This window comes from Tauraco erythrolophus, chromosome 14 (assembly GCF_009769465.1).
Source record: "Tauraco erythrolophus isolate bTauEry1 chromosome 14, bTauEry1.pri, whole genome shotgun sequence".
In the NCBI taxonomy this organism is placed as follows: Eukaryota; Metazoa; Chordata; class Aves; order Musophagiformes; family Musophagidae; genus Tauraco; species Tauraco erythrolophus.
The window spans coordinates 9,768,039-9,784,517 of record NC_141478.1 but is presented as its reverse complement, the minus strand read 5'-3'; the positions used below and the strand labels follow the sequence as shown (position 1 = coordinate 9,784,517).

Below are 16,479 nucleotides of genomic sequence, written 5' to 3'. Positions count from 1 at the left end.
TTCTGCTATCAGGAGTGAGGTCAAGTGCAGAGTGCCCACCACCAAAGAACCACCCTGCCCTTAACCAGCACCGGGAGTACAACACGGCTGCCTTTGCAACACAGGAAATTTCAGAGCTAAAACAGCCAGTGAATTCCACAAAGGAGGGTACAGAGAAATGAGTTAAATGGACTTAAACAAGATCATTAACTTACATTCAAGAGAACAGACCTAGGGAAGAAAACATTTTCCAAGTGAGAACAATCAAGGTTTACTGCTGAACAAAAAACCAGAGGAAGAAAGTACCTTGGTTCTCTACGGCTACGTTTAGCATCGTTTAGAGAAAGCAAGCACGGTGCAGAGCATGTACAGTACTAAGTGCTAATACAGGTTTGGGTATTTGGAAAGCTGAAGGGTCAGCGCCCAGAGCAGAGCTGCCACAAGTCACAGGAATGACATGGAGGAGCGAAGAAAAACGCAGCAGAGGCAACATGGGGTAACAAGTCTCCATGCAAATACAAGTTAAATTTGTAACAGTTACATAAATTTAAAAAAGGTTCATATCAAACTCCCTGGAAAATGTTACCTCTGAAGTTGTAACAAATATTTTCCTCTGGCTTTTTCAGAATACAAGCATTAAGACAACTACTGACAGAAACACAGATGGGCCACACCTTACCTTCCTGAAAAAAAAGGTGTATTTCACATCTGGCTGTACTGTATGAACAAGGATGGTGAGTCACACGGCAAAACCAGATAGAGCATCCACATGAAGAAAAAGCATTAGTGAACATTTACACCCTTGGAAGACCCGTTGCGTAATTTATCCAAGCACAGCCAGCCATTTTCACAGGGACACCTTGGCAGCTCTAAAATATGCATAACAAGTCCTGTAAAGGCCCACGTTATACATTTAAATGAGAGAATATTAGCAGTTCACTGGAACAGACCATTTTTTAGCCCAATCCAAAGTTTTTCTTTGATAACCTCACATCATCCCCTTTCCCATTGTTTAAAAATTCTATTATTACCTTTTTTCTTTAAACAAACGAGGAGCTGAAATCTGCTCTCTTACAAGTAGTTCCATGAGTTGGCCAGATATTTTTTTAACTATTAATCACAGAATCATAGATTAATTAATTCATTAATCATTAATTCTAATGTTGACCAGCAGTAGTGTTTTGAAATGTCTGAAACAGTGATGCTTTGATACAAGCTTAAAGAAGCTCACTACTACTATTTGTTTTATTTTGTGTAAAGGCTATGTTGAGAAATTATAAGAATCTCAGAATTCAGTTAAGAATTATTGTCTGGGAATAAGGCTACAAGGAAAATTATTTAAAGGACCAAACAGGTAAACAAATTATTGAATTCAGAGAGGGAAGTTCCATACCAATGGACCACTGATACATCATTAATTAACAGCAACATATTCGTGTTAGTTAAATGTAGATGAACTTTGCAAATCAAAACAGACAACGCAGAAGCCCGAAGAACAGCAAAGCACCTCTGAGAATTAGTTAGGCAGGAATTTGAACAAATAAAAGAGTACAAGTGGAAATCCATGTTCAGCAAGAACACTGTGAACTCAGGCTGCGTGTGCAGAGACCATGGGACACGTACGACTTAAATTCAGATTTGGGGTTCTCATTAACAGAGGAACACTGACAAAAAGCAAATTGAATGCAAAGACAAGTCACGAAATTACTGCAGGAGTTAGAAAAGCAGTCATTAAAAAAAATAAATCAGTTTATAGGGAAAAGGTTAAAAGTACCAGTTTGTTGAAGTAAGAGAGTAGCTACAAGGGGTCACGAGGAGAAGAAACATCGTAGGCTAAAGTTTTCAGAGCAACACAAAGTTCAACGTGGTTATCAAAAAACATCACCTAATTAAGTGAAAATTCCACAAGTCACTACATGGACAGGCTTACACTTTCAAAGGTTATCTTCAATTCCTATACCACAAACATCAGCTTTGTTTCCACAGAGCTATAGTCTCAGGAAGGACACACATAGAAATGGAAGAAAATCCACTGCGGATTTACAAAGGTGCAAAATAAAATTAAAAAAAGAGACATATCTGAACATTTATTTAAAATACAGGAGAGAAGGGGCAAGCTTGAGGTGATGATTAGGCAAAACCAGCCAATTTTGGCTGGAATAGTCATCAAGAGAACAGCTAGGGGCCCTGTGGCTTGGGGCATTTAAAAGTCATGACTGGACAACACAGACGCACAGATCCAAACTCTAAGGATCCAGATGACATGGAGCAGGACACGTGTCCTCACGTCCCCCCACTGTAAGTGAAAACACCAGTTTTTCTCCTTTTACAGTAATGGCACCAAGTGAATAATCAAAGACAATGGACACACTTGCGCTGCTGACAATTAACTGCAGGCCTGTTCCAAAGAGTCATGACAACGACGTTCAACATTTCTTCTAGGCAACAAATCATGATTTTTCATTACTTCAAACCAGCTGAAGGTCATTTAAAAGTAATCTCTTTTACATTTCAGTTACATACCAAGCTTCACGGAAATGTGGGTTTGTACTTCAGGAGTTTTCCTTGAAAGGAAGGAATTAAATAACGAAATTCAAGTTACTCTATCAAGTAATCTGTACTTTACACTTCCCTCATGTATGAAAACCGTGTGCCAAATAAGATTCCAAAATTCAGCAAGCTCTAATCCATGCATCCTTTATTCCATTACAATCACTGTGTTGCATTCTAGCAACAGGACACAAACTGCAATCAATCGCGATCAATTTATACAACAATCTGAGGCTTACAGTACATTTAAGGCCTTTAAATTTGGAAAAATTAGACCTATGCTAGTAGTGTAACAATTTTTAAGTGTCTTGCATTTGTGATGCGTAATCTGTGCGATTCCAGTGTCAAAGAATCAAATTACCTCTAAACTAAAAAGATCAGTTCAATGAAAATTTAGTTACATAAATTCATCAAAACATAAATGTGTAAATTTTTTTTTTTGTCCTGGAAACTTTATAAAACTTTAATAGCAAAATAATATAGGGATAAAAACATATTTTAACAAAATGTATTCAATCATATACAAACCAGAATTTTGCAGTTTATTGTAACTAGACTTAAATTAAAACTACCAATTAAGAATCTATGCACAATGTAAATTCAAATATGTACAGTACTTTTAAAAAGTCTACAGGAATGCTTTACAGAAGGAAATGTCTGTTATGGCTATTATTCAGACCATCTGAATATTAAAATGAGTTTTCTAGAAGTAAATTTACACATTTATTTTTAAACAAAAGTAATTTTGTCCCTAGTTCCTTTAAGAATATTCCAGTTACATTTATACAGGTAATGGAGAGGTCGTTACAGAGTTTAGCCCCATATAGTAGTTTGTTTATTTTCAGGAAAAAGTATATTTAAATAATTTACTCGGGAAGATCAGTAAGTTAACAAAAGAACACTAGGAGGGAGGAGGGGGAACTTCATCACAATAACTTTCCAGTTACAATACCACAGCTAGAAACTTTACAGAGAAAGTACTCCCTTAGATTGAACCCATGACTGATTGTTTAGAACAAGCTGTAGCTCATAACAGTTGCGTTCTCCACACTGAGAACACTGGAAAAAAGAAGTCTTTGTAGGACAGAACTATAAACGATCAGAAGTGAGACAGAGAAAAACTGATCTTCGATTAATACAGCACTAGGTAAAAAGTGTCCCCATAAGCAGCTAGTATTCCCACTTCCTTCAGGGCAACGAAGCTAAAAATTGTTGGAATTACAGTAGTTGACCATATTTGTGTGCATTAGTAGAATAATTTCCAGATATAAAAGACAAATTTCATCAGATGTTTGATTAGAACACCCTAAAGACAGGGCATTTCTTCATAGTATAAAGCTATTACAGCTATCCAGTTAAAGCATGTGCAAAACCAGGTAATTTCTTCCGTTCACAGTAACTGAGGTAAAATCAGGTAGGTTTCTTCAGGAGTTGGGAAGTTCATGAGATATGAACTGTTTTAGTCTCTCTAAGTACTGTGCATACAGCTCTATGTCATTATGCCCAGCCCCTTCCACCCAGAGGGGCTCTACTGCTCGTGGACATCGCTCGTACATGGCCAGGCCGTGGGAGAAATCGATTACCTCATCTTCGGTACCGTGGATTACCAACACAGGAGAGGTTACTTTAGATATCTTGTCAATGCTGGAGGATGGAAGAGAAAAACACAGCTCAGTTTGGGACTTCAACTTTCATACCGTTAAAGAAAGCCAGGTTAACTATCGACACATTGTCCAGTTACTACTACATGGTTTTAAAGAGCTGCAAAAGGTTGGAATTGTGCCCAAGCGATATGGAACGAGGCTCATTCCCAAAATGCACGTGTAAACAGGAGCCTGCGCTGCCATCACCATCATCCCACCAGTTCTAACAACAAGAAGCTCAAATGGGCAGCACGCAAATAACATTTGGCACAAACCCCCCAAAACATTGAGTATATCCATCACAAAAACCATTGAGAGGCAAAAAAGATTCCACGGGACATGCTGCTGGTGGACTCTTCACATTAGACATTATCACCTTCCAATTTAACAGATTAGGAACTAATCAACTACACTCCAGTCAAAAGACTCATTAAAAAAAAAAAGCCTCAGCTCAAAAGGTTTGAACCTGTCTTTAAACTCCCAAATTAAAGCAGATGCAGCTAAAGAAAAACAATCTGTTCTTTGTACTGATTGTCTACGTTCAAATGGCAAGAACGAAAACTGCAGAAGAGCGTACACAAGGATATTGAACTGCAAATCAGAAGAAACACACAGGATTTTACGTCATGCCACTAACTCCTTCTGCAAAGTGGCCTTAAAGTAAATCTTTTTGTTCCAGCTGCACTTAGGAGAACAATACAGCTAGTGACTAAGGGGTTTGGAGGAAAGGGAAGACACCTTCACACCCATGAGTTCAGGCCAGAAAACCCCAATTATAAAGTATACTGGTAGCACAAGAACTTCAAAGTGGTAAAGAGCAGCTTTCTCTGACTGCCTTCATGCAGGCACCAGCTTTTATTTCCAGAGAGCCATTTCACATTGTAGTTACCAGTAACCAGTATATAGGCACAGAATGGTAATGAACTCTCAGCTTCCTACCAGCTCCACTTAGATCAACAAATGGAGGCACTGGCTCAGGACGTTATGCAGAGTATAGAATGAAGTGGGTGGTAAAATGCATTTCATCAGTCATATTTGACTTGACAGCGGACAAGTCTATTTCTTTACGCTATCTAATAAAAAGTGTTTGGATTTTCCTGCTTCTAAAGAACAAGAAAGCATGCAATTTTGGTAAGACTAGAGATCTTACAAAGTGATCAAGACTGCTTAAAATGATTGAAAAACACGGATGCTAACATATACTGACTTAAAAACAGATTTAAAGAAGCTTTATGAAAACATAAAGTTAATTAAAAATGAAGATGTAGACTGAAGCACTAAAACTCACACATGTAAATCACAGCATTTAGTATTCTCGAGAACCATCATTGGTATTCCAGTAAACAGCTGAGTGTAAACACAGTTCTGTCTCTGTCTCAATACTTCTCAAAAAAAAACAGGCTTCGTGTCATTTAAAGAGGAAAAGCGTTACTTAAAATTAAAATGCAGCCTATTCCAACTTTCCTGTCTGGAACTCGAGCTGTGTCCAACTATGCTGAATACAGAAAAAATATCCCAAGAACATAAAAGAGACATCAGAATAATGCGTATTTTTCCCCCATAATTTTCATGCCCAAATTAATATGATAGCCAAACATAAATATTTTACAATCATTATGCTATCCAAACTGAAGTCTTAAGCCCCTGAAGGGTCTGTCCCTGAGTTCCATGATGTGACAGCCATGTCAGCTACATACAGCTACAGAGATGTTTATATATAAATTTTAGTGGCTAGATCCTGAGTTCTCATTTATTGCAGGAAACCCCTTTCACTTCAGTATTCCGCTAATGAAACTATTTTTTTCACATACATTCACAGACCATTAAGCTACACAATATTTGTATTTTGCAGAAAATTGGAAAGTGTCCCATTTCCAACTCAGCAACTCATAAGGCAGTATTTAAACTGCACATTAGATTTACTTAGCATTCTTAGCCATACTGCTCTGCAGCTAGAAAAGTCTACAGAGACCAAATTCTCAGGGAGTCCCAACATAAAACGCACATAATAGCAATTCACTGTAGGTGCACACAGAACTATTTGTTTCCCGCTGTGGAGACAGACAGTTGAGCTGCACACATTCATAAAAGTGCACTGCTGTTTATTTTCACTGCTTACAGCATAAGTGAAGTCAGACTGACAGCAATGAACAGCTCAGTGGGGTAAGAACAAAATACTCAAGTGCTACAGTACATCTGTTGTCACTTTCCTCCCTCCCACTTTCTTTTTTAAACTGTTATTTGATTTGGCTGATATCAGCTAATCACTGTTACCTTTGTAATCAGAGCTATTTTTAAGGCTTTGTTTTTTTCCCTCTAGCAGAAGCATTTGTAAATATTGGATTTCAGGTTTGACGATGATGAATGAGTTGGAGTATAAGCGTTTCAAATTCTGACTGCACCTTACACGATTTAATTACTTAATTAATAATTTATTTGGAAGAATTCTAAACATGGGGACTGGACATAGACACTTGGTCACTATTACTTCAAGCTGTTTTGGCACACAGATTTATATCTATGGCCTCCCCCACTTTCTAATTTTACTCTGTTCTAACCAAAATAAACAAAACACAACAAATGCTATGAATATCCCCTACTACATTTATCGCAAACATGACCTTCTGAAGCAAAACCAGGATTTGCACGAGATTTCAGTGAGTCGCTGCTTTGTCTTCTCCCTTCCACAGACCACTTAGCTTTTTATCTGTGCCTCCCCTTGCCCCTCCTAGGTCTGTATATGCTGCTATAAAGAGGCTGGCTTCCCCTCTCATATTCTCCCATAATTTCAACTGGGTCAAGTGAGAAGTTTTAAAAGATTCCTAGAACATCTGCTATTCCCAGGACCTCTACTATTCCCACATATTGAGATACTCTAATTTAGGTCTGTTGCAATTGCTTTTCAAATGAAACACTAGGCTATAAAGGCAACTGTTTTATCTTGAAACTAGCTGTATATAGCTTTCTGTATCTAGAGCTTCTTAAAACAAACTCAAATCTTCCAAAAGAGGGACGGTAACTTATTTTATTTTGGTCACAGGCATTAGGATCTTACATGATCTCCATCGGGGGGAACAAACACAAGTCTTACTCTTTAGTGATTTCATATGGAAAGCATACCAAAGATGCAGGAGTGTTTTCACTTACAAGGACCAAGAGCAAAAAAATACTAAATGCATTCCCTTCAGATTATAAATGAAATGCAGAACTAAGCTGAAAAGCAAATCACACCAGTCTAGCACTCTTGCGTCTGACCCTCTTTTGTTTTCTCCCTTTAAAAGAAGCAGTTATCTGTACCTTTTCCTCTGCTGATCTGGTAGAACTACAGCAGTATTTTCACAAGCAGCTTGAAAACAGCACATCCATTTCATCATATCATATTGCATTCTAAATCAAAGCTGCTAATTTATTAAGTCATTAGCCTAAAGGGCTTAATAGTGTATTACTAGTTGTTAAGCTACTACTCCAAACTTGACAGCATAAAAATTCTGATATTAACAACACATAACACAAAAAACAGGCAAAAAAATAGTTGTGAACACTAAGACTTCATTTGTTTGTTGAGCTATCACGTCAGTTTGAGACTGACATCAGCCTGTTTCCTACATGGTGAATCTCTGCTTGGATTTAGAAGGTGTGCCTAAATTTAAAATGCAGGTGACAATTCAATAAAGTTTGCTGGAAAGTTTCACAGTTGGACCCTTTTGAACACTTAAAGAGCATGTTGAGTATAGAACAACCCTCTCTGCAGCATTTATACGTACCTTGGAAAAGCATCAAAGCAATAGGTTTTCCTAGTGTCAGGAAAAGCTACCCGTAGTCCAGACATCAAGGGAGAATGAAGGATTACTGCTGCACACTCGTACCGAGATGCCAGGTCTACTGTAGGGACAGTACCAATACTCTGACCATACAGAATAATGTTCTCAGGACTAACACCATACCTGTAGAGAAAAGAAACATTCCTTTTTTTTAAAAAAACCCAAACCAAATCATGTCAAACAACAACCACACAACAAAACACACATTTTGCATCACAAAAGCAAATAACAAAGAACACAAAACAAACAAAAGGAGGGGGGGATAAAACCCCAAGCATCCCTCCTACCCATTGTAGCTCTTTAAAATTTATTCCTAAGAAACGTGAAGTTACAAGTCTAAACTTTAAAACAGTCCAGTAGAGTAAATAAACAAATCATTACACAGGCTGAAGAGAGCTATCCTCAAAGAAAGAATGTCAGTTTGTTCCTTAATCTTCACCATCTTCATGAGCAGCTCTTATCTTTCACTCCACAGCACAGCAAATTAAATTAGACTTCCACCCTATCCAGAGTCACTCTAAGGAATTTCAATGAGATAGTCTGGAGGCTAACAACCTTTCCACCATTAAACAAGACAGTTACTCCTCTGCCCACCTTTCTTTCCACGCAGCTGGAACCAAAAGTCCAAACAGCCTTGTTAAGTGTAGTTAAAGACATCAGAGGATAAAAATTTGAGAGGATAGTTCAGCTCATTTTTCAATTTCTGATCAGTCTAAGTTATTCCTCATTTTTCTTTTTCAGTTTAAAATAATGTCAAGCTTATTTTGTAACTATAAAGATATATCACTACATAAAATGCAGGGTGTATAGAAATGACTCCTCAGTATTCTCATCCAGTCTACAAAACTGTCCTAGCTTGTTAACTGTTTGACAGCCACAAAAAACTTGAAGACAATACTAATTCAGTTTTTATTTGAAGTATGTAAAAGACTCAGGAGGAGGTGATAGTGGCTAGGAAGAAGCAAAGAGTACAACAGTATCTGGTCACCACAAATTGTTAGGAAAGCTGCAAGTCAAAGCTGTTACTCAGTTAATTATAAAAATATTAAACCCAGAAGATTTCTGTGTATAACTCCACTTTCTATTGCAAGCCGTAAAAAGAATAATCAAGTGCAAAAGGGAACACATTTCTAGTAGAAAATAATTTGTGCAGAACATGTCTTTTTGCCAGTCTACACCGTCTACAGCCCTGCTGTTGCTGCTATGACAATGAAAACCAAAACCTACAGTTTAGGCTATACCAAATGTACACTTGGAAGGTTTCAACTTCCCCGCCAAGCTGATAGCGAGATGTATGGTAGGCCTGGATACTACCTGACTTTCAGGGAGCTAAATGATTTGGTATATATCAGAGAGAAAATTACAATGGAAGAATAATCAATTAATAATTAAAATTACAACGGAAGAATAGTCCAGTACTAATCATCCAACTACAGGCTGTCAAGATTGCCTGTTTTACAATGAAGTAAAACTAGACTGGATTGTAGCCTCTGTGAAACTGGAATTTTCTTAGTATTTCTATACTGCTGAGCATAAGGGTGCTTTTGGCATCTACTGTAATATGAATAAGCAACTGTACAAAAATATCTCCCTGGAGTAAAATTTTATCCTCTTCGTAACCAAGCAGCAGCTCACGTTGGTGGTCTATCACCGCAGCCATGGCCTGATGTTTTTAAAGAGATATTGTGAAGCTCTTTTAGGAGAATTTTTTTATCCCTTACTGTTAGAAATAGTCCAGCCCACAGCAGAGCCTAGTTGATTTTGGTATGCATGTTAACAGAATCTTGGAGCAAAGCCTGTCCTCACTAACTTCATTCCAGCTGTCGGGTGAGGAGAGTTGGAGGCATACCATTGTGCTACCTTTGAAAGCAGCACATGCATCCAATCTGCTAATCTAACAGTTGTTGCTTTGTATTCAGGAGACGGGCAGAAATGCATCAACATCAGGGAACACAAGAAAATGGGACTGGAACAAGATCCACTATGTGGCACTTAAGTAGAGATGGAATGATATCGATGCTGGTAAGTTTTACAATACCATCCTGAACTCCAGTATCAAGATAAATGTAAAGTTTTCTTTCCAAAAGGATTACAATCTAAGCGGAATATGGAAGCAGATGTTTGAATGAGAATCACAGGGTAACAGGACAGCATAGAGTAGCAAGAGAATTCCTTCAACATGTACAATTGCCTTAGTACGGCAACTTTATTCAACATTCATCTGCTTTGGATTCATGCCTTTCCAAGTTATTTTGTTTCTGAAAACAGCCCGTATTGTAAGTGGAGCACCTTGCTGCTGTGGCAATAGATAGTCTAGGACAAAAAAATCTCAATTCCATAGTATGCCAGTTGAAGTCTGATACAGTCAACAGTATCATGAAAAAACTCCACAGAGGTCTCTAAATTTAAGGCTGCCTTTCATCACTAAATAAATACTACAACTATTGAGTACGTAACTTCGCAGAATGGCAACACGACAATTTCTTGGGAAAAAATCTTAAAAAGGTATTAGGACATGAAGTTAGTGCATTTATAGCCCGTCATTAGGTCAAATATCTTTTCTACTTTGTATTCGTACTGACAGACAGCTAAAAGAATCTCTTGGACTCTTTTAGTTAGGGACAGTCCAACTTCCCAGGTCAGAAGACTTACTGTAACAGATTTATCTTTTTAAGCCCTTTACCATTAGACCATCAATCAGAAGGTGAGACATCCAGCTTACCGCAAGCGTCAGCAGAAACAGCTCCATGTAAAATTTATTATTGCAAGGCCAAAGGACATATGACAACTCATAAGCAAGGGCCATGAAAAATTGACAGGCGCGAGGTTCTTGGAGCTGCAGGCCAGGGTTCGGCTCCATGATACGGGGGGTACATGTCCACGAACGCTGGCCAGCTGGTGACTCAGCAAGCACCTTCGACCGAGGTACAAAATGACCTGGGATCTGAGCTTTGAAATACAGCATCCATTAAACCAAGGCTGGGTCTCTCTCCCGCTCTCTGCAAACTCCCTTGTGACATTAGATTCTTGTGCAACAGGAATAGTGATATGGAAAGTGAAACAGAAGCAGAGAGGAAGAGCAGACAAGGATAAGAAGGCAACGAAAGGGAAACTAAGTGACACACACAAAAAAAGAAAAGAATGATAGAAAAAGGCAAAAGACGTTCTGAGAATAGAGGAATCTTGTTACAATCTGCTCCCCTATTAAGGAAGAAAGTCCTTCCACCAGCTAAACAGCAGCTCCTAAAAATATCTTCCTTGAAAACACACAAGCTTTGGTCTCTGTGGAAACGGAGCTCCATCCAACAGAGCGGGAGAGCCAAGTTGAGTTTATGGGTATGCTCCTGCACATTTCCTACGGAGCCCATCAGAGAGTTCAAAACAAGCAGAGCAACATTGCAATGTGGATACCAGCCTTGCAAAAGCAAAGCAGGAAGCAATTCAAATAGTTACTGTGGGCATATGTAAAACACTGATTTGACAAGGGGGTGAAAAGAAAAAAAACAAAACAGGCAGACATGCTTTTCTCCCTGAGGGAAGACAGTTACTGAGAAGTGCAAAGCTACTGCCATTTAAAATGATGCAAGCACTTCTACTCACCCCCACCCACAAACACTTATCAGGTGGCAAAGCTCTCCAGCATAGTCTACTCTCAACCCATGAGTAGATTATCTGGATTACGGATTACATTTCTTATGTGTGCAGACAAAAACCCAGTTATCTTCACAAGCAGTACAGCTCTCTGCACCTACAACTTATCAATTCAAGCCAGGTCTAGCTAAGGCACCAAACACTTCACAGTTCATAGTAACACAGGGGTTTTGTTTTCTTTTTTTCCCTGTGTAACTGCCTCAATTCATCCAAATCAGGTTTACCAGCAATTCTGGTCTCCTTAGGCTAGCACGAACTACGCGCACAGAAGTTGGCTATTATGAATCCACATGCCAGACTCTTCTACTTAGTCCTGCACAGAGTAGTAGGAGACTACTTCGGTCATGCCAACAGGTCAGTGGGACAGAGGAGACTGAGAATATTGCTGACAGAGCACAGCAAAGGAGGATGGGACACAATTACTTCTGGTTCAGTCTGCTTAGCTGTACGGTTGTGGCTTGGGCATGCCCCTCATCAGTTTTCTCATACAACACAAATGATGGTATCAGTTGCCTTTGTAAAATACTTTATGCTTTTTGGATGACAGCACTATGTACAGACCATGTATCATCATAAAGTATCTCTTATTACAAGCATAAAATACTGATTCCCCTCCACCCCAGAACTTCAGCTTTGAGTGATACAGATGGAAAGTTTACCATTGCTATTTTTACTCTCTCCTTATGCAGTTGAAAGCGTTAGTAGAATGCTGCAGCAGGGACTACAGAGATGTCATACAGCTGAAGCCCTGCAACGTTCCCAGCCAGAGTTACAGCATCCGTGCCAATCCTCAAAGGTGCTAAATACATATTCATTAATGAGGCCAGTTCTTTTTTCAGGCTTACTGAATTGGTGAAGTTATCCACACCTTGTATTTTCAGTTTTGAAGTCTTATGGTATTTGGTGTCCCAATATCCCTTACCTAAACTGGAAAGCATACAGAACAGCATGCATATGACAACAGCAACAAATCAGTTTTCAAAAACGGTCACAGCAACTATCGAGGTAGAACATTTTGACTACACAAACCCCACTTCATAACGCTGTCAGGACCTACTGTTTAACTGCTACTAAACTAAGGCAGCTACTGGTGGTCAAGTTCTTCCTTACAACACAGTATACGAAGAGAAATAGCCAGGAAAAACAAGGTAACTGGCTCGTGTGTTTTTGCAAGGAGACTGAGTTTGAAACCGTGCACTTCCCTCTCAAGGGAAACACCAGAAAGAAATAATTCGTTTTCAAGACACATAGAAAATACAGCATGCATCTGGAGCAACACAAATCAGACGGCATTTGGAGGAAATAGTGACTTCTGGAGTATTTTTACTAGAACATACATGCGTTCGATTATAATAAGATCTTCATAGGCTATTGTTCAAGTCTGTTCCTTCCTGTTTATACAAATCCATTCGTCACAACATACTATTCATTCTCTTTTCAAAATGCATTATCTCTAAACTTTGTAGTTCAGAAAAATTTAGATTGCTTGTTAAGAAACAGAGGTTTTTCTGTAGCATCACTATACACTTCCACAAGATACGCATCTACATTTTCAGAAATAAGTGGTTATTTAATCCAGTATGAATCTAAAAATCTAATTTCGGGGGTAAAAAAGAAAAACAAAAATTCTCAATCAAGTAAGAATCCCACATGCAGATTGCACATCTTGTTCAAAAGGTATAGGACCTTTACGTTAAAAAACTCAACAAGACAAGTTTGGTCAATGAATGTCATTGGAAGTAGTTTACAATATCAGAACAAACCACTGAATTTCGCCTTGTGCTTCAGCAAGTACCACTCCAGCATGTCATCTGAAATACCACTGAAATCACAGCAGGTTTTTAGCCTAAATGCCAACGCTAAATTGAGAGCAAGGCACTAGATTAAGGATTTTTAGTGTTAACCATAACAACAACTGTCAAATGAGAAAAATCAGAATGTCAAAATTCACAGGAAACCCTGGCACACAGCAAAAGTTCCTGTGCCAGTTTCCCACTCCAGTTGCCCTGAATTCACACAAACATAGGTCTAAAATTCTTCACTGTTTTACTGAGCACAATAGACAATGATTCTTTAAACTATGCTTTAAATTATTTTATTAAATTATTGTATTAGATTATATTTAAATTATTCTTTAAATTATTCTTCCTCCTCTACCTCCTTCCTGTCCAAGTCCATAAGTACTATGTGATTCAAGTTCAGGTGCAACAGACTCTTTGACTTCACATTTTCATTGTAGTAAGAGCCAAAAACAGTTGCACAGTATTCTGGCGTACAAAGCTGCAAAAAGAGACAAATTTTTTTGGCATATATCCCAGCACACTGTCACAGGAGCAGACAAGTAGTTCCACAAATGTGTTCACGCTCAAAATAATTTCAATGGCTGCCAGAGAAATTTAATCAAGGAATCTGCCACAATTCACAATATCACTATCAAGAGAAGCGTGGTCAGCAGGTCAAGAGAGGTGATTCTCCCCCTTTACTCTGCTCTTGTGAGACCCCACCTTGAATACTGCGTCCAGTTCTGGTGTCTCCACCATAAGAGAGACATAGATCTGTTGGAGCGTGTTCAGAGGAGGGCCACAAAGATGATCCAGGGGCTGGAGCACTTCTGCTACAAGGTCAGGTTGCGGGAGCTGGGATTGTTCAGCCTTGAAAAGAGAAGCCTTCGGGGGGACCTAATAGTTGCCTTCCAATACCTGAAGGGAACCTGCAGGAAGGCTGGGGAGGGACTTTTTACAAGAGTATCCACTGATAGGACAAGGGGAAATGGGTTTAAGTTGAAGGAGAACAGATTTAGATTAGATTTTAGGAAGAAATTTTTCAGTACGAGGGTGGTAAGACTTTGGAATAAATTGCCCAGAGAGGCTGTGGATGCCCCCTCCCTGGAGGTGTTCAAGGCCAAGTTGGACAGAGCCTTGAGTAGCCTGATCTAGTTGAGAGGTGTCCCTGCCCATGACAGGGAGGTTGGCTTAGATGATCTCTAAGGTCCCTCCCAGCCTATGCCATTCTATGATTCTACTGCCACAGCAGACAGTCGTTTGGTTATGCTATGGAGAAACCCCAGTGCTAATCAATACAGGCTAACTAATACCACAGTTACAGAATGAATCTATAACTCTTGAAAATGCCCTCTTAAAGGCTACTTTGGAAGTTCATTATTTGCAAATACCACAATACTGCAGCCTTTCTGGACTATGTGACTATAGTGCTACTCCAGTGATGTACCAGTTCTTCTTTTCATAGAAATAAATGGATAAAGAGGAAGCAAATTCTAGGCGCTTCTCAGGATGATTTGCACTACAGTAACTTAATTACACCAAAGCGTGAATCACTACAGCTGCTTCTTGATTACTGTCTTGTAATAATCAGTGATCTGTTATCAAATGTTGAGAACAGTGCTCAAAGTTCAGCCGAGTCCTAACAAGGATATTAAATATCCCTGGTGAGCTCAAGCAACCGTGACAAAAGCAGGTGAACTACACATTGCTGAGCAGCGAAGACACTGCAAGTTTGTCCTGAACAACCAGGGTAGGTAAAGGAAGGCTACTGCGTGGCACTCTCTGGCACAAACTGTAATGAAATTACATTTTAAATTAACTGCATTATGCTAATCCACACTGACTAGCTTTAGGGTGAGGGGAGTGGGTTGGTTTGTTTTTAAATAAAATCCAAATACTACTAGTTCCTTTGAAAAATTGGTCCTTTTTTGAATACAACCGTAAATTATCTTGTGTCCATCCACCTTGAACACAGGCTCCTAAAGATGTTATGTTTTGAAGTGGAAAACACCATCCCTAAATAGAGTAAGTCTGCTCCAGACTCAGAGCAAACCCAAGCACTCTTGAACAGTAAATCCATTCCCTTCCTGTTTTCTGAACTTCACCACTACAAGCCAGTTCCTTCTCCCTCTTCAACGCCCATTTTGTTGGAGTATCTCATAACACGCCACGGCAGGACTTCCACTTGCTTGTCTTGCAGCAGGCTTTTTGAGCCAACTTCCCACCACCCCATGGCCAGCCCAGCCACACCACAGCGACACAGCCTGGCAGGCAGCAGGGCCGCTCTGCGGTCTGTCTTCTGGTACTGGGAAATCAGGCTCCATCCTCACAACCAGTTATAATTAACGATCCCACAGCAGAGATCGTGTGACAAATGCAACCAGACTGCATCTATCCATTCTAATTTTTCAAGCATTTTTCAGAAGTAAGAGTCAAAAGAGAAGTGAACCACAAGAGCATAAAAACCCCCAACAGATAGTAGGCATCATCAGCCAGGAAAGAAGACTTCTGCAAACTTGAGTTCTGGAAGAAATCTCTTCCAAGGAAGCTGAACAGTAACAAAATGCTACGATACAAAAGACACAATGGGCAGAAAATATGCAATCTGTGCTTGCAGATCAACTTGTTTTTTTAAAGAGCAACAAAGTAAAACCTCCTTTGTTTTCTCTTGTACTGAGAACTCAACTGTGTTTATAATGTGACTTTTCACCACCACAGTAACCCACAATACTAGATTTCAGTATTTGGTTTATGTTAGGTTGCTCATTTGTCTACCACATAAATTTGCAGTTGTATGTATAAACAAAAAACAGATTTGGAACAGTTGCTTCTGCCTGTTTGGGTGTTTATTTTGTTTTTTGTTGTTGTGGGTTTTTTTTCCTCTAGATAACAGGAAATATGAGAAAACAGTTCTCATTAAATTAAATCTAAGCATTGAAATTTAAGCAGGAACTTGTGCAATGGGCACAATGAATAAGAGAATAGAATAACTTTGCCTTTATAATCATTAATTTTTTTTCATATCAAGTGAAAGTTAGCAAGAAGGCCACTGAT

At 39.0% G+C, this 16,479-nt stretch overlaps 1 protein-coding gene across 1 annotated transcript in view; it reads right to left on the bottom strand.

Moving 5' to 3' along the window:
* Nucleotides 1-3,953: 3,953 nt before the first annotated feature.
* Nucleotides 3,954-16,479, bottom strand: part of ABHD17C (abhydrolase domain containing 17C, depalmitoylase) — a 30,071-nt gene continuing 17,545 nt past the window's right edge. Inside the window, exons 2-3 of the mRNA XM_009992332.2 lie at nucleotides 7,937-8,116; nucleotides 3,954-4,173 (exon numbers count right to left, since the gene is read on the bottom strand). Of these exons, the coding sequence (XP_009990634.2) occupies nucleotides 3,954-4,173; nucleotides 7,937-8,116 (400 nt within the window). The remainder of the gene's footprint in view (nucleotides 4,174-7,936; nucleotides 8,117-16,479) is intronic.